At 36.5% G+C, this 18277-nt stretch overlaps 1 protein-coding gene across 4 annotated transcripts in view; it reads left to right on the top strand.

The window, feature by feature from the left end:
* Positions 1-18277, top strand: part of VPS13C (vacuolar protein sorting 13 homolog C) — an 86858-nt gene that overhangs the window by 38648 nt on the left and 29933 nt on the right. For all 4 annotated transcript variants that reach the window (XR_009724619.1, XM_061347594.1, XM_061347593.1 and 1 more), the window contains 20 exons: positions 261-369; positions 809-942; positions 2558-2714; positions 3486-3565; positions 4331-4390; positions 5442-5607; positions 6470-6586; positions 7097-7200; positions 7616-7783; positions 8211-8515; positions 8902-9046; positions 10137-10293; positions 10982-11112; positions 11758-11927; positions 12606-12844; positions 14603-14832; positions 14979-15071; positions 15609-15974; positions 17111-17200; positions 17575-17730. Coding sequence is in view for 3 of the 4 variants with exons in the window: in XM_061347594.1 (XP_061203578.1) it covers positions 261-369; positions 809-942; positions 2558-2714; positions 3486-3565; positions 4331-4390; positions 5442-5607; positions 6470-6586; positions 7097-7200; positions 7616-7783; positions 8211-8515; positions 8902-9046; positions 10137-10293; positions 10982-11112; positions 11758-11927; positions 12606-12844; positions 14603-14832; positions 14979-15071; positions 15609-15974; positions 17111-17200; positions 17575-17730 (3177 nt within the window). In the remaining variant the exon portion in view is untranslated. The remainder of the gene's footprint in view (positions 1-260; positions 370-808; positions 943-2557; positions 2715-3485; positions 3566-4330; positions 4391-5441; positions 5608-6469; positions 6587-7096; positions 7201-7615; positions 7784-8210; positions 8516-8901; positions 9047-10136; positions 10294-10981; positions 11113-11757; positions 11928-12605; positions 12845-14602; positions 14833-14978; positions 15072-15608; positions 15975-17110; positions 17201-17574; positions 17731-18277) is intronic.

The raw sequence follows: 18277 nt of genomic DNA, 5'->3' as shown, positions 1-18277 counted from the left end.
CAAAAACACTGAAAGCACAGAAACACTAAATAAAGGCTGGGATACATATTGTTGTAACTTTAGAACCTCTTTAATGTCCTAATCCTTCAACAATAAAGGGTTAAATGAATTTCATTGTGTTATTTAGGGGAGGAAGCAGCTGACAATAGATCTGTAAATAAGCACTCTGCTTGCCAGGAAACATTGATCTGCTTTGCTAGTTAGTGATATATTAAAGAACAGTGTGTTTTTCTTTCAAACTGTGATCTGCAATTTTGTAGGTTGTATTGAGTCAAGAGGATTTGAATGTCTTTCTCAAAGTGTTGACTGAAAACCTTGGTGAAGCAGAAGAAAAACTAACTCCTGCAGAATCAGTACTGCAAAAAGAAGGTCAGAAGTGGGATTTTGTTGTCATGAATGTTAAGTGTGTTAGCTTTCAGGAATAAGGGAAAGTGCTTATTACCTGGAAAGCAAGCTTAGATCTGAGAGCATCATGTGTGAGTGATAAACATGTCATAATTTTGCAAGGACAGTGTTTATAATTTAATACTTGAAACAAGTGAAAGCATTACAAGGTAAAAGTTGGTAATCATGTTAGCTAAATTGTCTCAGAACTAGCAAGGTATTGAGATGTCAGAACTTTCTTGTTACAGAACATGTTTCTTTTTCATTTGCTTGCTCTGAAGTTAAAGGCTGTGTTTGTGGAAATGTTGCTAGCTTATTTTAAGTGAACTTAAACCATCTAAATAAATAAAAGAATTGGATGTGTTTCTTGACCTAAACAAGTGGTGGCAATTTTAAAAGTTAACCAATTCAGTGAATGTTTCAGGTAAAACCAAAGAAATGGAGAAATCTGTTTTGACACAGGATAAGAGTGTTTCAGAAGGAATGCTGCCTGAAAAGACAAGAAGAACATTAAATGAAGATGTAGTCAATATGCTACTTAATTTTGAAATCAAAGAGGTATGTATCCATCTGTAAACTGTACTGTTATGATTCTAGGAAGTGAATCAAGTCTATTTCTCATAAGTAGTGGGCTCCCCAAATCCATTTGAGCTGCTTAAAGATAATACACAGCAACCAGAAGAGAACAAAAACCCAGAACCCAGATTCTTCAGCTGTTTCTTGAGCTGTCTTCTTTGTCTATATTATGTGAGATTGTATTTATAGAATATTTAACATAGACAATATATGTAATGGGGAAAACCAGACTTATTTTAGATGTTCAGCACTCTCCTAGCCTTAATTCTTCATTATGCTGTATATAGAATCATAGAATCATAGAATAGTTAGGGTTGGAAAGGATCTTAAGATCATCAAGTTCCAATGATTCTCTTATTAACAAACCAGCTGAAAGAAGCTAGAACTAGTGTTTTTCCCTTAGGGATACCAAGTCTGAAGGTTAGGTTGTAGATGAAATACTGGCTAATGCAATCAATTAACAAAGATAGCTATGCATAAGAAATCATCCAGGCAGGCAGGGCCAGCAGGGAAATGTGTTCTATGTGAGTGGCAGGAGATCATGTAAAAAACCTTAGTTTTAAGGGCATTAGAAATACTTGTCCCATAGTTGGAGTGTAAACAGGCAGCAAGTTGATAGCATCCCAGGTTTTGGGTTTTTCTGGTTTTGCAGAATTACAGTTGCAATTGGCTGATGAGGTGCCCGTCAACAAAGAGCAGGTAGTTATCCAGTGGGCATCCCTAGTACCTGTGGCAGCTTCTAGCTTTCAGAATTGCTGTTTTGGCTGTGAAGATTTTTATTTTAATGATAGGACTGAGGCATTATTACAGGCTAACCTGTGGTGCTTTGTGTTGTCTCATTTAATGTATCTTATGAACAATTTTGTCTTCTTTAATACGGTTTTACATAGGCTTCACATGGAGTTTTTTACCAGCATCCACGTTGTCTGTGTACTCTGTATTTTGGGTTATTACTGTTAAAATGCTAATTTGTTAATATACGAAGTGTATGCCACTTGGTGATGCAGACAAAGTATCGACAGACCTGAATTCTTTAAATTCCTCATGTGGTAAACTGTTAGGTGAGGCAATTCTTAGTTTGCAACAATGGAAGATGATTGCCTTATGAAATACATGCATCAAAATGAGCGTAATTCATAAATAACTATATCTACTTCTACTTTAATTTTCAGCTACATTTAGAAACACAAGTTTTTTTCTCATTTCCAAAGTTCTCATCATGTAATGCTTAAAACCTTCTATAAATTAAGAATTGTAATGTTGCAACATTTGTGGCCTTAGTTATTATTTTCATAGTAACAGATATCAAAGATAGATTCGCGTTGCTGTTTTATGCTGTCCTTCCCTCCAGACCAGTACGATTTGTAGTAATCCTTATTTCCATAATCAGACTTTGTATGTAGCACTGTGTAGTGTCTGATACAAAACTGAAGCATAGCTTGATAAGATAAAGACGTACCGCCAGAACAACAAAAGTAAATTCTAGCCAGATTTAGTCTAGACTAGTACTGCTTTTGAAGCCTAGTTACAACTGCATGACATAGTATCTGGACAGCTTTACTGAGATAGCAAACTCGTTTCCCTTTCCATATTCCAGGTTGCAATAACCTTGATGAAGCAAGTTCAGAAAGAGAGACATCCATTACATATTCTGACTGTGCTGCAGCTTGGAACTGAAACCAAAATTAGAAATCATGAGTTGACGGCAGCAGCATATCTGAAAAAAATTATGATGAGATGCATTGAAATCAATGGTAAGTCATCTCAAAAGCTGAAACGCAGTCAGTACAGTGTGCGCAGGCAGCTTATGTAGCAAGAGGATATCATAGCCATAAATAATAACTCGGGGAGAAGGAAAGGGCAAAAAGCTACGTTCTGATTTAACTTAATGAAATGTCATGTGTCATTTAGATTGAGTTAATCTGTTTTACTCCTGTTGCTAGAGTTAGCTTGTGTTAATCTGAGTTAGTTGCCTGCTTTGAGTAGGAAGGGTCATTCCTGAGAAGTATTCCATCTGTTCAGAGGGTTTTGATGAACTTCTGAAGCTGTGCTTTATGGCCAGTTCTGACAACACTGGAGATCCAGCCTGCTTCCTCGATGGGTCAGGTAGCAATTCAAAGTGATATTGAAGTAATGACTGAAATATAGCCAGTATTCAAAGTAGAATAGTATAGGGTATAAAAATATATGAATTTTATAATATATAATGTCTATTTCTATAGAAAGAGAAAAATGTAAATACAGGAATGAAAAACTAATTAAAAGAATGCAAATAACTTTCCAGTTTTGAATATTCTTCCAGGACCAAGAAAGTTAGTTTTTCTATCTTAATTAAAAATAAAATCAAATCAGTACAGCATTTCACAAGGTAGTGCTTAATCTGCGGCTTCTTAGTGAAAAGAGATGCTTACCTTAACTATTTCAGCAACAATAGTATATTTTTGAGAATTAGCAGGGAAATATTCCGTAGGTGGAGTACAGCTCGTCAGTGGAAGTAAGTTATGGTTTTATTTCTTAATTTTCAGACTCAAAAGGAGATCCCCTTTGCATTATTAATTCTTCAAGTGAGACAGATGAACATCTTCTGAAGATGGAATACATTAAGGTTTCAATGCCTTTTAACTAAGATTATATGGGAAGTAAAATAAGGCTTCCGTGCTTGGCCTGTGTTGGGTTTGGTTGGTTGGTATTTTTGCTAGTTTTAAAACCTGTGGGATTTGTATCTAAAGCTTATGTATGTCTTCTTCCAAATGCCTGTTGTTTAACTTCCACACTCCACTGCTTCCATATAGTGCTTGCTTCATAAGTCAACGCAGTACTGATATTACTAGTGAAGCCAAATGTTTGTATGTGTTCTCTGTGAACAACACAGATTAGGGCCTTTGTGAAATTTAGCAGGTTGAGAGCATCTTTGCCTATGTAAGTGATAGGTGGCTCTCTACAGGTGGTAAGCAACCTCCAAAAACTGCACAAAAACTTGGGAAGATGATAGGTTTAGAACCAGTGGACTACTAGTTTTCCTATCTATAATAGCATAAACAAGTGAATTTGTTCTGACAGAGTACTAAGCATTAATTGATCCAGTTTAAACACATCCAAGTAAGAGAAGATCTTGTAAATGGTCAGTTGAACTTTTACAACATGTATGTTATAAAATGTCACTGAGCATTTGCAAGTACCCTGTTCTGGTTGCGCTGATCATGTGCTGTACTTAGAGAACTTGTTTATGCATCACTTTCCTTTGTTTTCTTTTGCAATGGGAATCCTTATACCTGTGTGTGTGTGGCAAATTCAATTAATTCAGTTAATAAATTCAGTAAATTCAATAGAGACTGACTGTGTGCTTGGGCTCTCTTATTTCTTCCCTTAGGCAGATGCTGATGGACCAGATTTTGTTACTACTTATGAAAGCACCAAGCAAAACATCAGTGTGAGTACTGGATGTGTGTAATTTGCTTTAAGCTTCTCAAATAGCAACAGTTGTGTGAAATAGTTACTCACTTGTTTTCTCATTTAAGGGGGGAAAAAAACCCCCAGGATACAAACAAAAACCCAACCCAAAACATAGTCTCCTAACTCTCTCATTATGAGAGCTTACTGCTTTATATTTAACTACTTCAAAGAGGAATCCAGGAGGAAAAAAGGATTATTATTATTTTAATTATTTTACAGAAGTATTTACTTGAGTTCATATTTTAAACTAGAAGCTTTACATTTTTAGCTAGTTAGAATTTATAAGGACATATTTCTAACCGAGACCTGTAGGATATGTTTTATTTCTAGAGTGATACACTTGGTACTGTGTGGAACGAAGGCTTTGTGTTCAGAGCTTGAAAGTTTGTAACTGAAATTGTGATGTGTGGTGACAGGTCAAACAAGCATTTTCAGGTCCTTTTGCTTTTAAACCATTTCCTTTAAAGCAGTAGTGGTGGATGAAGTTCACTTCTTAACAGCCGTATGTGGAGTTTGAAGTGGCTGAACAACTTCAGAGTCAAGAGAGTGACATCCTTAATGTTACCAGTAAAACCGGCATTTACCAAGAATTGCTTTGAGCCAGAAGTCAGCTAGCAGATGTTTGGTTTCACTAAGTAGTACTGGCTGGAATAGGTGCTACTCACATAATTTCTATTCTGATCGCAGATTTTGATTCTTGTTGTTTTATTCTGTCATACATACTGAAATATCTTTACATGTGGTTGGTTCTGGAGATGTCAACTAAAGTGCTCAATAGTCCACAATGAAATGCAGCAGAACTAAGCTTACTGAAAAAGCATAACCACACAAAGCATCCATTTTTACATTGACACAGTTCCTCTATAGCTGTATTAAGCTTCCATTCCATAGCTCCCTCATTTGCTCTGGAGCTTGTGTAGAGTTAACTTGGAGGAAGCAGAAGCTTAATTCTGTGACAGTAAATCTGAGTTGTTATGCAATAGATTGCTACTAAATAACAGTGTCACTCTGTCTTGCCCTCATTTTAGGTCATCTTTTCATGTTTGGATGTAGTACTTCACACAGAGGCTTTGCTTTCCATCATGAGTTTTCTCACGTTCAGTATGCCATCAGGTGGTCTTCCCAGTACTGATAAAGTATCATACCACAAGCCTCAAATAAAAGAACAAGAAAAAGGAAGTACAGTTAAGCCAGGTAATGTGGCATTAGAAAGGCCATGCTTTTGTTGCTTAACAGCATCTGGCCTTTGGTTTCAGAATACCAGTTTGGGTGGTTGCAGTAGTTTGGTGAGAAAATAATCTCATAAAAAAAAAAAAGAAGGCACCAGATAGTTTTTTTTTTTTTTTTTTGTTTGTTTGTTTGTTTGTTTTCCATTGCTTAATTTTACAGATTCTCCTTGCTCAATGTAAGCTTCCTAGGTAGTCGTGTGACTTTATTATAGAAGTTGAATAAATGATATTACAGTGACCAGTCCTAAAGCCTTTCCAAAGCCTCAGTGTCACAACCAGCTTTCCAATTGAAAAAGGCTCAAAAGAGTGCTTTCATAGCTGAAAATAAACATTCTTAAGCCTAGGGGAAGCAAAGAGAAATTCTGAACTCAAGGCTGTTGTGCTTCTTTTAACGATTGGTACTGTAACCTTGAAATAGTGTGAGGTTTTTGTATGGAATCTACTTCAGAATGTTTTCTCCAGTCCTGTGTGATTAATATTCTTGTGTTTGTAGCATTGTTTGGGAAATTCAAGGAACATTACTCATGTGTGATAGTGTTTGAAATAATGAAATGCACACTGTATTCTGCATACTCTTGCATGAAAACCAGGTATAAAAAAGGAGCAAAAAAACCATCATCTTGATTGCTCTTTGCCTGGGTTGGTTGGTGACTATAGTTGTGCCAGAAGAAAACTGTGTTAATAGAAGAATTGTTTAATGTCTTAACTAAAAATTAGAGTAATTTTTAGGGAATAATTCCAGCTTGCTTTTGGAATAGTTCATGTATGTACAAAACAATCTAACATTCTTCTGAAGTTTTTACATGACTCTTGTGTATCCTATCCAGTGTCTGGTAATGCAGCCCATGATGATATCTGTGAACTAAAACTCACTGCAAAGCTAAATGCATTCAGTATTACAGTGTGTGATCAGACCTGTAGCATTGCAGACATTAGAATACAAGGTAAGGGTGTCAGTTTATTTGGCTGTAGTAAAAGTTATATTGTTCCACTCCATTCATTCACTTCTGAAAGGTTAGCATGTGTGCGTCGTAGATGTGTTTAGTATATGTTTGAATGTATTTTCATTGTATGATATTGCAATGAAATATTTTAATAAACAAAAATCCTGCAGGGGAAGAAAATATTTGACATGGAAAAAAGATAATTTCTAAGCGGAGTAAACTCAAAAGAAATGAAGGCACTATGTAATAAATAACACAAGCTTCCATTTTTCACTAGCTAGATAGTAGGTACTGTTGGGAATTTTTACTCCACTCTTAGAGTCAATTTATGCTGGCAAATTTAGCATGTGTAGTAAGGTTAGCATTTGTTGTTACATGGCAGAATGCTGATTTCTAAGCTGTTCTTGTTCTTCATAGTCAGTAATAAATAATGCTTCTATTTTAAAAAGCTGGTGACTTTAAAAATGCACTTCAACAAATTGTTATCTTCTTCCTTTTGTCTCACATCAGGAATGGATGCATCTGTAGTAATGAAACCTAAAAAGATTAAGGTGTTCTCCAGACTTGAGGACATTGTCATTACAAACACTGATCCAAAAACAATCCATAAAAAGGTGATGTGATGTGTGGACTTTAAACAAAATTAGCTGGTTCTTTGTTTAATGACAGCTCTGTAGTTGGTTTGTGGTGTTATATAATACTAAGTACAATGTAATGTACAAAATGTTAAGCAAAGTTTCACTGGTAATTTCCTTTATCTCAGGGTAGCAAAACATGTTTCCATTCTTCTTTCTAATCATGTTTGCATTCATGTGTTTAATTGTGTAGCATGGCTTAAATATAAAATGGGCTACAGATAACCAAGTGCAAAGAGACAAACCTTTTGTGCCTAGCATATGTATGTCCAAGTATTGCTCATAAGTTGCAATTAATTTTTATGTAGAAATATTTCTTGTTTGATAACCTAAGCAGTAATTCTATCACAGAGAACTGTGTGCCGGTATTAACTATACACACTTAATCATCTAGGCTGTCTCCATAGTGGGAGATGAAGTGTTTAGATTTCACGTATCACTTTATCCAGATGCTACTGCTGGGGAAGCCTACAGTGATATGTCAAGGGTGGATGGTAAAATGTCTCTGAAAGTGGGCTGCATCCAAATAATTTACCTACATAAATTCTTTATGTCTCTCTTGGTAAGTCATTAGTTTCAGTTCTTTTCTTGACATTAGAAGTTTATTAAGAAAATAAAATGCAGTCAGCTCTTTGTAACCTGAGCTCTATACAAGCTTATAGAATTATTTTGCTGAAGAGGTGTCACTTAAGTTGCACTGCTTTATGCAAGAATGACAAATAAGGAAAAGGATCACAAACCAAATGCTGAACTAAATGTGATAGCTTTAATACTATCTTAAAACCTAAATAAGCAAGGCATGTCTTAGCTTGTGCATGATTTGAACCTTTTTCTGGTTTGAAACTTGCCTGGTTGAATGGGAAGGTTCATATTTCTGCCAGAGCTATATTACTTCTCTTAAGTTTATGTTTTGCCTGGGTCTTGCCTTTTTTGCAGGGCTTATTTGCTCTCATAGAACTCTTATTACTTTTTTCACTACCTACCAACAGAACTTCCTAAACAATTTCCAAACGGCGCAAGAGGCCCTGACGGCAGTCACTGTCCAGGCGGCAGAAATGGCTGCTTCCAGCATGAAAGACTTTGCTAAAAAGAGCTTCCGCCTCTTAATGGATGTCAACCTGAAAGCTCCAGTTATAGTTGTTCCTGAATCCTCAACTTCATCTAATGCTTTGGTAGCTGATCTTGGCTTAATCAGAGTTCAGAATGAATTCAAGCTGGTATCTTTAGGTGAATCTTCGCTTCCTCCAGTCATTGACAACATGGATGTGCAGCTAACTCATTTGAAATTATCAAGGTATACACAGGCTTTTCTTCTGAGTAGAAAAGTGTTCATATGGAAAATGGACTCATGTTCGATGTGTAGAATTGTTCTATTATTTAAAGATGATAGGTGATAAAAACATATTAAACCGAAACACCTATCTTGCTCACCCCACAACTAAGTTTAGGAGTGCTTTTAGACAGGGGCATATGTTTGCAGTGTCTAAAGTTTCATGGGAAGAATGGAATAATAGGACAGTAATTGAGTTCATCTTAAGTGCATACCTGCACTTAAGTGCATGTAAGTGCACATTATTATTAATTATGACATAAAGTATACCCATAATCTCGCTAGGTCAGTATATTTGGGATTCTGTAGCTACTAAGCGTTTCCTCTGCTGCTTCCACTGTCTTTTGTAGGTGCATTATATCCACAGATTCTCAACCAGATTCTGAAATTCTGCGTCCTGTGAGTTTGACTTTACTGGTCCAGAGAAATTTAGCAGCAACTTGGTATCATGAAGCACCAACAATTGGTATCAAAGGAGACTTGAAACCAATGCAGGTAATGCCATGGCAAAGCGGAGATGCATCAAAAGTTATACGTATTCTCAGAATGGTATTTAGCCTAGTAAAGGTGTTTGTGAACTAGTTGCAATTTGTAATTATTACAGTGTTAAAAGACTTCCAGCTTGACTGTCTAATTTGTAGCTCTGTTAGAGTTTTGATACTGTATGATGAATAGTTTTGGTGTAGCAGCAAGTATTTCATACAAATGGAATAAAACCTATTGTAATTTTTCTGAGGGTCTCTTGGAGCTATCCTTTGACTCAACAGTCAGTAAATTCCTTGTGGCTATCTGTGGAGTTAAGATTTAAAATCTAGATTTCAGATTTTAAATTGTTTAATCTGTAATGTTCAGGTTATTTGAGTGTTTAGATTCATTAGAAATGAGAAGGGTAGATGTGGAACTTTGATATAAAACAGGTAAAAATTAGGGTTGGTATGTTTGCAGAGGGAGGGGTTTACTTTTTCTCTACATTAACTGTATGGAATAAGTGGGTAAAATGGACTGGGTGGCGGGCTTTTACTTGTTCATCAGTCTTAATTCATTGCTATATCTGTGTTGTGGCCAAACGTGGCACTTTGAAAAGGTAGAAAAAATATTTGAACACTGTAATATGGGTTTAGTGACTGGATCTTGTGACTTGATACTGCTTATTTTCTTTCACACTCATAATTGGATTCAGATCCATTAACTCTTTTAAAGCCTACTGAATGACAGTTTCTTTAGCATATACAATGTAAATCTTGACGTTAATGTTATCTGGTAATGTTTCTGGGTTGCTTAATTGTTAAGAAGTGCTTATGATTCTTAATTATTCATATTTTTAGCAGACAAAAAGCTTCTGCAAGACTGGAAAGTGTTTCTCATGTGGAGTGTTAGTGCTTGTTGTAACTCCTGTTCATAACAAGTAACAAATGGTATTTTAGGAAAAATGGGCAAATTATTTAGGGTTATTTGGCCAGGATCATTTTGACTAGACAGCTTGTGTATGGTGGAAGCAGCATGTTGCTTCTTCTCAACATTTGTGTACTGTGTTGGAAAGAAATACTGTCACTAAAAATGAAATTGTGGGTTTATCACTTTACAGATTGCACTTAGTGAAGAAGATCTAACTGTTGTCATGAAAATTTTACTTGAAAACCTTGGAGGAGCTTCCTCCCAGCCAAATACTGTGCAAGAAAACATTGAAGATACACAGATACTTAAAAAAGGGAAAGTTCCAAGTGAATCAGATTTCTGTGAAGGTATGTTTGTAGCTTTTGTAGTGTGTTTTTTGTGATTCATCTGTTTTAATATGGTAATTCTTCAGTATAGCAATGACTGTTGCAAGTTGCATGTGGTTTGAAAAAGAAAGCCAAACCAATTATGTTATAACAATTGAGGATGTTATTAGTATTCAAATAGTGTGTTAATATAAGCACTGGGTATCTTTTGATGAAATACTGTTAACACTTTGTAAAAATCTTTTTATTTGTGTCCAAAACTTAACATTCTCAATGTAAAAAAGCTACTATTCAACCAATAGTTGTTTTACTATAGTATGAGAAAAAACTGGAAGGAAGAGTAGTGCAAACTCCTTGAGCAGTTTTGGTACTTCCTGTAGTTGTTCATTAAAGTGAATCAAGAACTGCAGTAAATGACAGTTTTCTTTCAAGGTTCTTAAGCCACTCTGTGGTGGGTAACTTTACATGCATTGAATAGAACAAAGTGACGCTGAGTAAATGAAAGCATGGCATGTTCTGAGTAGTCTCACAGATTTGGGGCTTTTCCTCCTTTTGTGACTTTCTGATCTTAATTGAAAAAGAAACAACACAACAACAACAACAACAAAGCCCAAATGAAGAAAAAGGAACAAACAAGGAAAACCACCAAAAAACCACCTCAAACTTGCTGTTCTAATGAAATGTAAAACTATTTTATTTTCACTGACAGGTCCTCTTCTTGCATCTGGACAAAAAAGTGTTTCTGCGGTTCAGTCTTCTGTGGAATGTTACACAACACTTACATTTGACTTTAATTTTGAGTCACTTTCAGTAACTCTCTACAACAGTGATATGAATCAGGTTTGTGACAAAGCTTCTATCATGTAAGTGGGGTGGGGAACTTTGGCTTCTTCTGTGGATGGAACTCAGGTTAGTAAACCAGAGTTTCATTGGTTGTATTGACTTTGGAATGCCTGCTTTATGGAGCTTATGCAGTTTATCCCGGAATTTTGAGGTTTTATGGGTAGAGAATGTCCTGAATTTGAAGGATGTGAGTGCATTTCTAAAAATCCCACTGAATAAAGGCAATAAAGCAACCTAGAAAAAACCCTCAGCATTTGATTTGGTTATTCCAGTTATCAAAAAAAAAAAAAAAGATCTAAGGTATGCATGGCCTAGGCTTCTCTTCTGCCTATCTCTGACTGTGAGCAATAGTGAGAATCTTTCCTGTGCTGAAAAGAGTAGAGAAAGATATGCAATGTTGTCTTCTTTTTATGACTTCATATGCTTTGGCCTGATGGGAAGGTGCTTGCTTTTTGAGTCTTGGTACTACAGGCCAACTTGTATTTTCTGTTTTCTTACTGAGGTACTTTAATTTATAAGAATGGAGGGCTGAAGACACCAACAAATTTAATCAGATCCTTAAATTCATGTGACTAGCAGCAAGGGAAGCATGGTTATTACTTTGTACTGTAATAACTAGTCCTACTGTTTCTCATTATGTAGAAGTCTCTGCTTTCACTGCATAGCGACAAATTACGCCTTGGTGAACTTCGACTGCATCTCATGGCATCATCAGGAAAGATGTTTTCAGATGGGTCAATGGATATTAATGTTAAACTCAAGGCATGTACCCTGGATGATCTCAGAGAAGGAATTAAGAATGTGACTGCAAGGTAAATTTGAGCGCACACAAAATGAAAATACTTCATGCAGTTTGTTAGGAAGACTGTTTCCTTCTTCCGTCATTTGCTTCACATGGGATGGATACAACTTCAGTTTAGACTGTTTAGTGGAATAGGGCTTTCAGGTGTTGAATGTCATACTGTGCACTAAAACAGTGAATGTAGCAATGAAGAAAAACATTGGGGATAAAATGATTCTATGAATGATGTCATTTTAATAACGTTGAGAAAGTTTGTTCTATCCATTGAAGCCAGGTTATCCAGAATAAAGAAATTTCTGGGGGGATTGAACCATAGTATGGTTTTGGTAGGAAGGGACCTTAAAGATGATCTAGTTCCGATCCCCTGCATGGAAATATTGCAGTAAACTGTGTAGAACAGCTGAGTAGAGAGCAACCAGCCTCAGCTAGAGATATCTATGCACTGAAACTTCAGTCTGATTGGTACATGCCACATATGTAGGCTAAAAATTGCAGCACACAGATTTTAAATTGACATTACTGTGGAACTGTATACCATCTTATTTCTGGAGGAAACATGGATTGTTTATTGTAATTCTTATTTACAAATGGCATGGGGAGAAAAAAATTGTACTATTTACACATCCTTGTTTTTCTAGATCTGTGTGTTCTGGTGTTTGAAATATTTCTTATTAAACTTGTTTTCTAGAATGATAGACAAGAAAGATGACACAAGTGACACATCTATGATAGATATAAACTACAAGCAGGATAAAAATGGAACTGAAGTTGTTGCTGTCCTTGACAAGCTGTACATATGTGCCAGTATGGAGTTTTTGTTGACAGTAGCAGATTTTTTCATTAACTCAATGCCAGCATCCTCAACTGAAAGATCTGCACAGCTGCAATTAAAGCATGTTGCTCCTGGGAAATCCAAGCCAGAAACAGGTCTGTAAAACTGATTTCCACCTCCTCCCACAACTCCCCTCCTTTACAGACTTCATCCTGAAAATAAATCATCCTTAAGTATTTAAGATGCAATCTTGCTGTCAGACTGAAGAAGTTTATTCTTACCAATGTGCAAATTGGCCACTTACACCATTGTTTTAAGCAGTAGTAGTTGTAAGACTGTTTAGTAGAGTTGTGCTCTACAGTAGAGTTGTGCTGTTCAGCAGAGCTAAATATCTAAAAATCACTCAAGCTAAATAGGATTTATTTCATTCCTTTGAAATGTAGTATTGCAAAGGAAGCATCTTTAGGATAAAAGTGCCATGTATAGAGTAGTTAAGGATTTAAAAAGAACAACTTACTCTTGAGACTACCCAGTTGTGTTACTGGCTTTGTTTTTTCTTTAGTGCACCAAGCCTCAATTTGGCACCTGTTCCATTGAATAGATGTGATAATCTGCTATTGCCAACAGGTTTTAGATGTGAGTAACCCTTAAAGTGGATCCTAGTGTGCAGGAGGGTCACACACTACCGTAATGTGGTGGTGGAAAAGATGGATGGGGTAGAAGAAAACTGGTGTGAATAGTGGTCCTGCACTTTGTCCTTCTCTAGTTACAAACAATGATGCCTCTGCTGCTTCCTGTCGTTATCTCAACCCTTTGTGCCCCAGGTTGGGAGCCAAAAAGAACTGTTGTGGTTTAATTGCAGTCAGTAACCCACACAGCCTGTTCGCTCGCTCCCCGCCCTTTCTCACTCCCCCTTCTCCCCTGCCTCTTTTGAGGAGAATTGAGGAGAATCGAAAGAATGCAACTCCCATGGGTTGAGATAAGAGCAGTCTAGTAACTAAGGTATAACACAAACCACTACTGCTACCACCAGTAATAGTAATGATAAGGGAAATAACAAGGGAAGAGAATACAACCCCTCACCACCTGCCGACCGATACCCAGCCCAACCAAGCAGTGATCTAACCCTTCTGGGTAACTGCCCCCGGTTTATGTACTGGGCATGACATGCTGTGGTATGGAATACCTCTTTGGGTAGTTAGGGTCAGGTGTCCTGTCTCTGCTTACTCCCAGCTTCCCCTCCTCCGTGGCAGAGCATGAGACTCAGAAAGTCCTTGGTCAGAGTAAACATTACTGAGCAGCAACTAAAAACATCGGGGTTATCAGCGCTGTTCCCAGGCTAAAGTCAAACACAGCACTGCACCAGCTACTAAGAAGGAGAAAAATGACTGCTACTGCTGAACCCAGGACACTGAGAACCAAAGTAACTTGAATTCATCACTAGGTTAGAGTGTCTTGCTTGTAACTTAGATAAATATGTTAAGATTCTCCCCTTCTGTTTGGAGATTGAGTGTTCAGTCAAGAAATTGTATATTGCTGATTTGGTTTCAATTAGTAAATCTTCACTCTGAAGAAGTTCGTTACTTTAGGAATTGAGCCTCAAGATAACTATTTCTAACTTGGCTTTGTAGTGCAAGTGCTTAGGTTGACTACAGTGTATACAGCTAATACTGTTTTTTTTATGATGTTGAAACAAAGAGCTTCTTTAAAACAAATCTTGTGACCAGTTTGCTGCTCATTTCTGAACACCGTGTCCTGTTCAGTTTCAGCAATGTATTCCTGTAAAAATTGAGACATTATTTGTTAAATTTGTACCTCTAAATTATGTAGCAATTTTTATTCACGGTTCAGGTATTATGTGCATGATAATGCTTTCAAACATCTTGTATTCAATGGGTTTTTTTACTTCACAGAAATATCTACACGGCCAAATATGACAGTAAAAGCTGTGATCCTAGATCCAGAAATTGTATTTGTTGCTAATTTGACAAATGCTGATGCCCCTGCCTTAAAAGTTTCCTTCCAATGTGATTTTTCTCTGACATCTGGAAAGCTTGCACAAAGGATGACAGCTCAAGTGAAGGGCTTCAAAGTGTTGGCCTGTGCTTTTCTCAAACCAAAACAAGACAATAGCGTTACTACGGTAAGAAAGAATGTTGTTACTCTGAAATGTGATATTTTATGGAAGCAGCATCCCTTTGTTCTATTATGGGAATAAAAAGTACAAGAACATTAGGAAAGCTTAGATTCCAGGAGTTATATTAATAAGCAAATTAATTTTTTGCTCAGGTGTTACGGCCGTGTTCTTTGGTCATGGAAAATATGATGCATGTCTCAGGGATGCAAACTGTGGTAGTAACAATAGAAGAGCTTACTGTAAAGGTAAGATGATTGAAGCTGTCTTTGGAGGAATGGGTGTTTCTCAAGCTGTAGCTTTGTTGGTTTTGTTTTAACTTTATGTATTGCTGTTTAAAATTTCCATTTCCCTATGAGTTGAATGTCAGAAATAGCCATTTATCCTTTTTTATGGTGCTCTGGATTAAAAAACAATCATTACATGTTCCTTGTTTTGACAAATTCTTGCCAAAAAAAGGACTAATCTAAATGCTTCAGATACTGGGCTTCCTGCTACCAGTTTCTTTCAAATTTATGATACAGCCTTTTCCCACGGCTGCCTCCACCACTGCTTTTCTCTTCAGAGAGACTTGTAAGCAGAAGTATGCACACAGGTACATATACAGTTAAGGCTATTAACATGATTTGCATGATTAAGTTGCATCTTTTATAAGGGCCTTTAATGCTGCCTACCTGTGTAAAGAACCTGAGAGATACTTGTGGTTTCCATTGATGGCATCTTTTGTATGCTGATCAGTTTTAAAATGTTTTGAGCTGTAATGGATTTTTTTTCCTTTGTTCAAGATTTCACCAATAATTCTGAACACTGTAATGACCATTATGGCTGCCATAAAGCCCAAACCAGCAGAGGAAGATTCTAGAGGAGTGACTGAAGTTGCTGAAAACTTGTGGCAAGTGAAGCCTATAGACGAGTGCAATGCTTGGTTTCTTGGTGTTGATGTAGCTATGGAAGCAACGGAAACTTTTACAGACCGTGAACATATTTTGAAACAGGAGAAATTTGACATTGTAGTGAAATCTGTTCAGATTACCTTGGAATGTGGTCTGGGTCATCGTACTGTCCCTTTATTGTTAGTCGAATCTGTGTTTTCAGGTGTCCTTAAAAACTGGTCCTCTATGATGGCAGTCACTGCTGATATGTCACTGGAGGTATGTAGAATCAACTTGTTAGCAGTTTAAAACACTTCTGCATGTTTCATTTCAACTAACTGTTCAGTACACTTTCTATGTGCTAAATTGATAATAGGTTTAAATTGTAGTGCTCTTTGGAGTTTGTTAGTCAGGCGAGAATGACTATGCATAATGTGGTTTTTAGAGAATCTTTGCAATCAGTGGCAGATTTTAATGGCAATTGCTACTGTGGGATAGCCTAGTCTTCCCTTTTTATCAGTTGTATTTGCACGTTCACTTCTTGCTGTAAGAACAGTTAACTTGGCTTAGTGGACTATTCCCATTTATCTCTTATTGACCACTCTTTTGTTTCTGTAGCATTGTGTGTATTGGTAAGATAGAATTTACACTCTATTCTCAAAATCTTCTCTGCATCTTCAACTGTAATCACACCTTACTTATTTTGTCAGCTATGGAAACTCTTTTCCCCAAGATATGGTAATTTGAAGATAAGTTTTTTAAGAAGCAGCATGTTAAAATTTCATGCATCCAGATTTACAGCTGCTCTGTGTGATAGATTAACTAAATCTTGTATTTTGTCAGTTTATGGAATGTGCCTCATACTCCATTTTATACTGGATATACCAGTAACCTTCTTTCACTGCTAGATGTGCCTGTCATAATAAGCTGTGGAAAGTGTATGCCTAATCACATACAACTGGGGGAAGTCACTCTGCTTCCAGAAGAAGTTACAGGCTATGGGTTAGATTAATTGTTCCAGTGGACCAGGTTCAGACTAAAGTTTTCTCAGACTAGTTGTTATTTCATAGTACAATAAACTACTTGCACTGCTGAGATTTCTGATCGCAAAGTCATTCTCTCAAACAGTGTAGGAAAGGTTAGAGAATTAATTGTATTAGTTGGAGGTGTTGCCATGCTGTCTTGTTGCTTTAAGCAAGCCAGATTGTCAGTTCTTCATGTCACTTATGCAATATGTATCATACATTACATATTTGTGTATTAATTTTTGAAGCTACTTAAAGTTAATGGTAGACCTCCAAAATGTGAAATGAACATGGATTGTTTTCTTACCACTATATTTTTCGATACAGTTAGTGGAAAGAACCTGGTCCTCTATTTTTGTTTGTCTTACTTAATTTTCTTTCTTTCTTTAGATACATTATTACAATGAAACCTATGCAGTGTGGGAGCCGCTTATTGAACAGATTGAAGGAGGAAGGAAGCAATGGAGTTTAAAGCTGGAAGTATGTAAACAGACTTGAAACTTTGTGAAGAAGCTGTAAGAGACATGAACAGAATGTGACAGAACACGAACCTCTCGATTGCTTTGAGAGCCAGGCTATTTTACATTATAAAAAAAAAATCAGTTTTTAGACATCTTAAGGTTTTTCTGATGGAAGTTAATGCATGGGCAAAATGTAGTGTGTTACCACATATACAGAGAAGAAAGCAAGTGGTGTACAATTTCTGTTTGTGTAAGGTGCTAGAGAGGCTCATGGGAAAGTAGCTTTTCTTTTGCTTGGTGAAATTGTCAAGTGTAGGTCCATTTGTTTTTTTGTTTTAACAGAGGAAAAGTAATGTATGTGTTCATAATTGCCTAATGCAATTTTTGTTTTAGATGAAGACTAACCCTGTCCAAGAGAGGAGTTTGATGCCTGGAGATGACTTCATTGTTCTTCCTGAGCCACAAACTGCAGTTAACATATCTTCGAAGGATACAATGAATATAACAATATCCAAATGTTGTCTTGCTGTGTTCAGTAATTTAGCCAAGGTAGTCCCAGCAGGCAGAAGGTGTCAAATTATGTGGTTCTCTAGGAAGTTTTATTTCACTCTAATTAGTCCTTTACGGTTAACAAAAAGGTGATGCTAGCTTTTGAAAGAAGTTTCTGTGTTAGAAGTTTACTTCCCTTCCATCTTTTCTCCTTAATAGAATACTAAGAAAAGTATTCATTTCATTATTTGCCTTCAAATTGTAGAAGTAGAATGTTTAGTGTGTTAAATATATTTTTTTCCTGTTTTTCTTGTGATATGTGTGTGCTTATGAAAGTCCTATGCTCCTCTTCTCCCCCCCTTTTTTAGGGGGAGGGGAAAAATTTTGGTTACTAAAGCAGGTTATTTTTACTGAATGCGAGTAATTGCTATTCAGTTCTTTCTAAATGAGTAACAGTTCTCTAAGTTAGTACTTGCTTACACTGTAAGTCTCTATTGGCAGTCAGTTTCCATGGCTTCTGTGTAATCAAACAGATGTTTGTAAGCATAAGTTGCAGTTGAATATGAAGTATGTGTGTGGTAAAGGTACCTGGGACTTATGTGTTCCA

Source organism: Neopsephotus bourkii, unplaced genomic scaffold (assembly GCF_033783945.1).
Source record: "Neopsephotus bourkii isolate Nb327-2 ecotype Australia unplaced genomic scaffold, CSIRO-AGI_Nbou_v1 NB_318, whole genome shotgun sequence".
Taxonomy (NCBI): domain Eukaryota; kingdom Metazoa; phylum Chordata; class Aves; order Psittaciformes; family Psittacidae; genus Neopsephotus; species Neopsephotus bourkii.
Note: the sequence above shows the minus strand (reverse complement) of the source record. Positions and strands in the feature narration are given on the sequence as shown.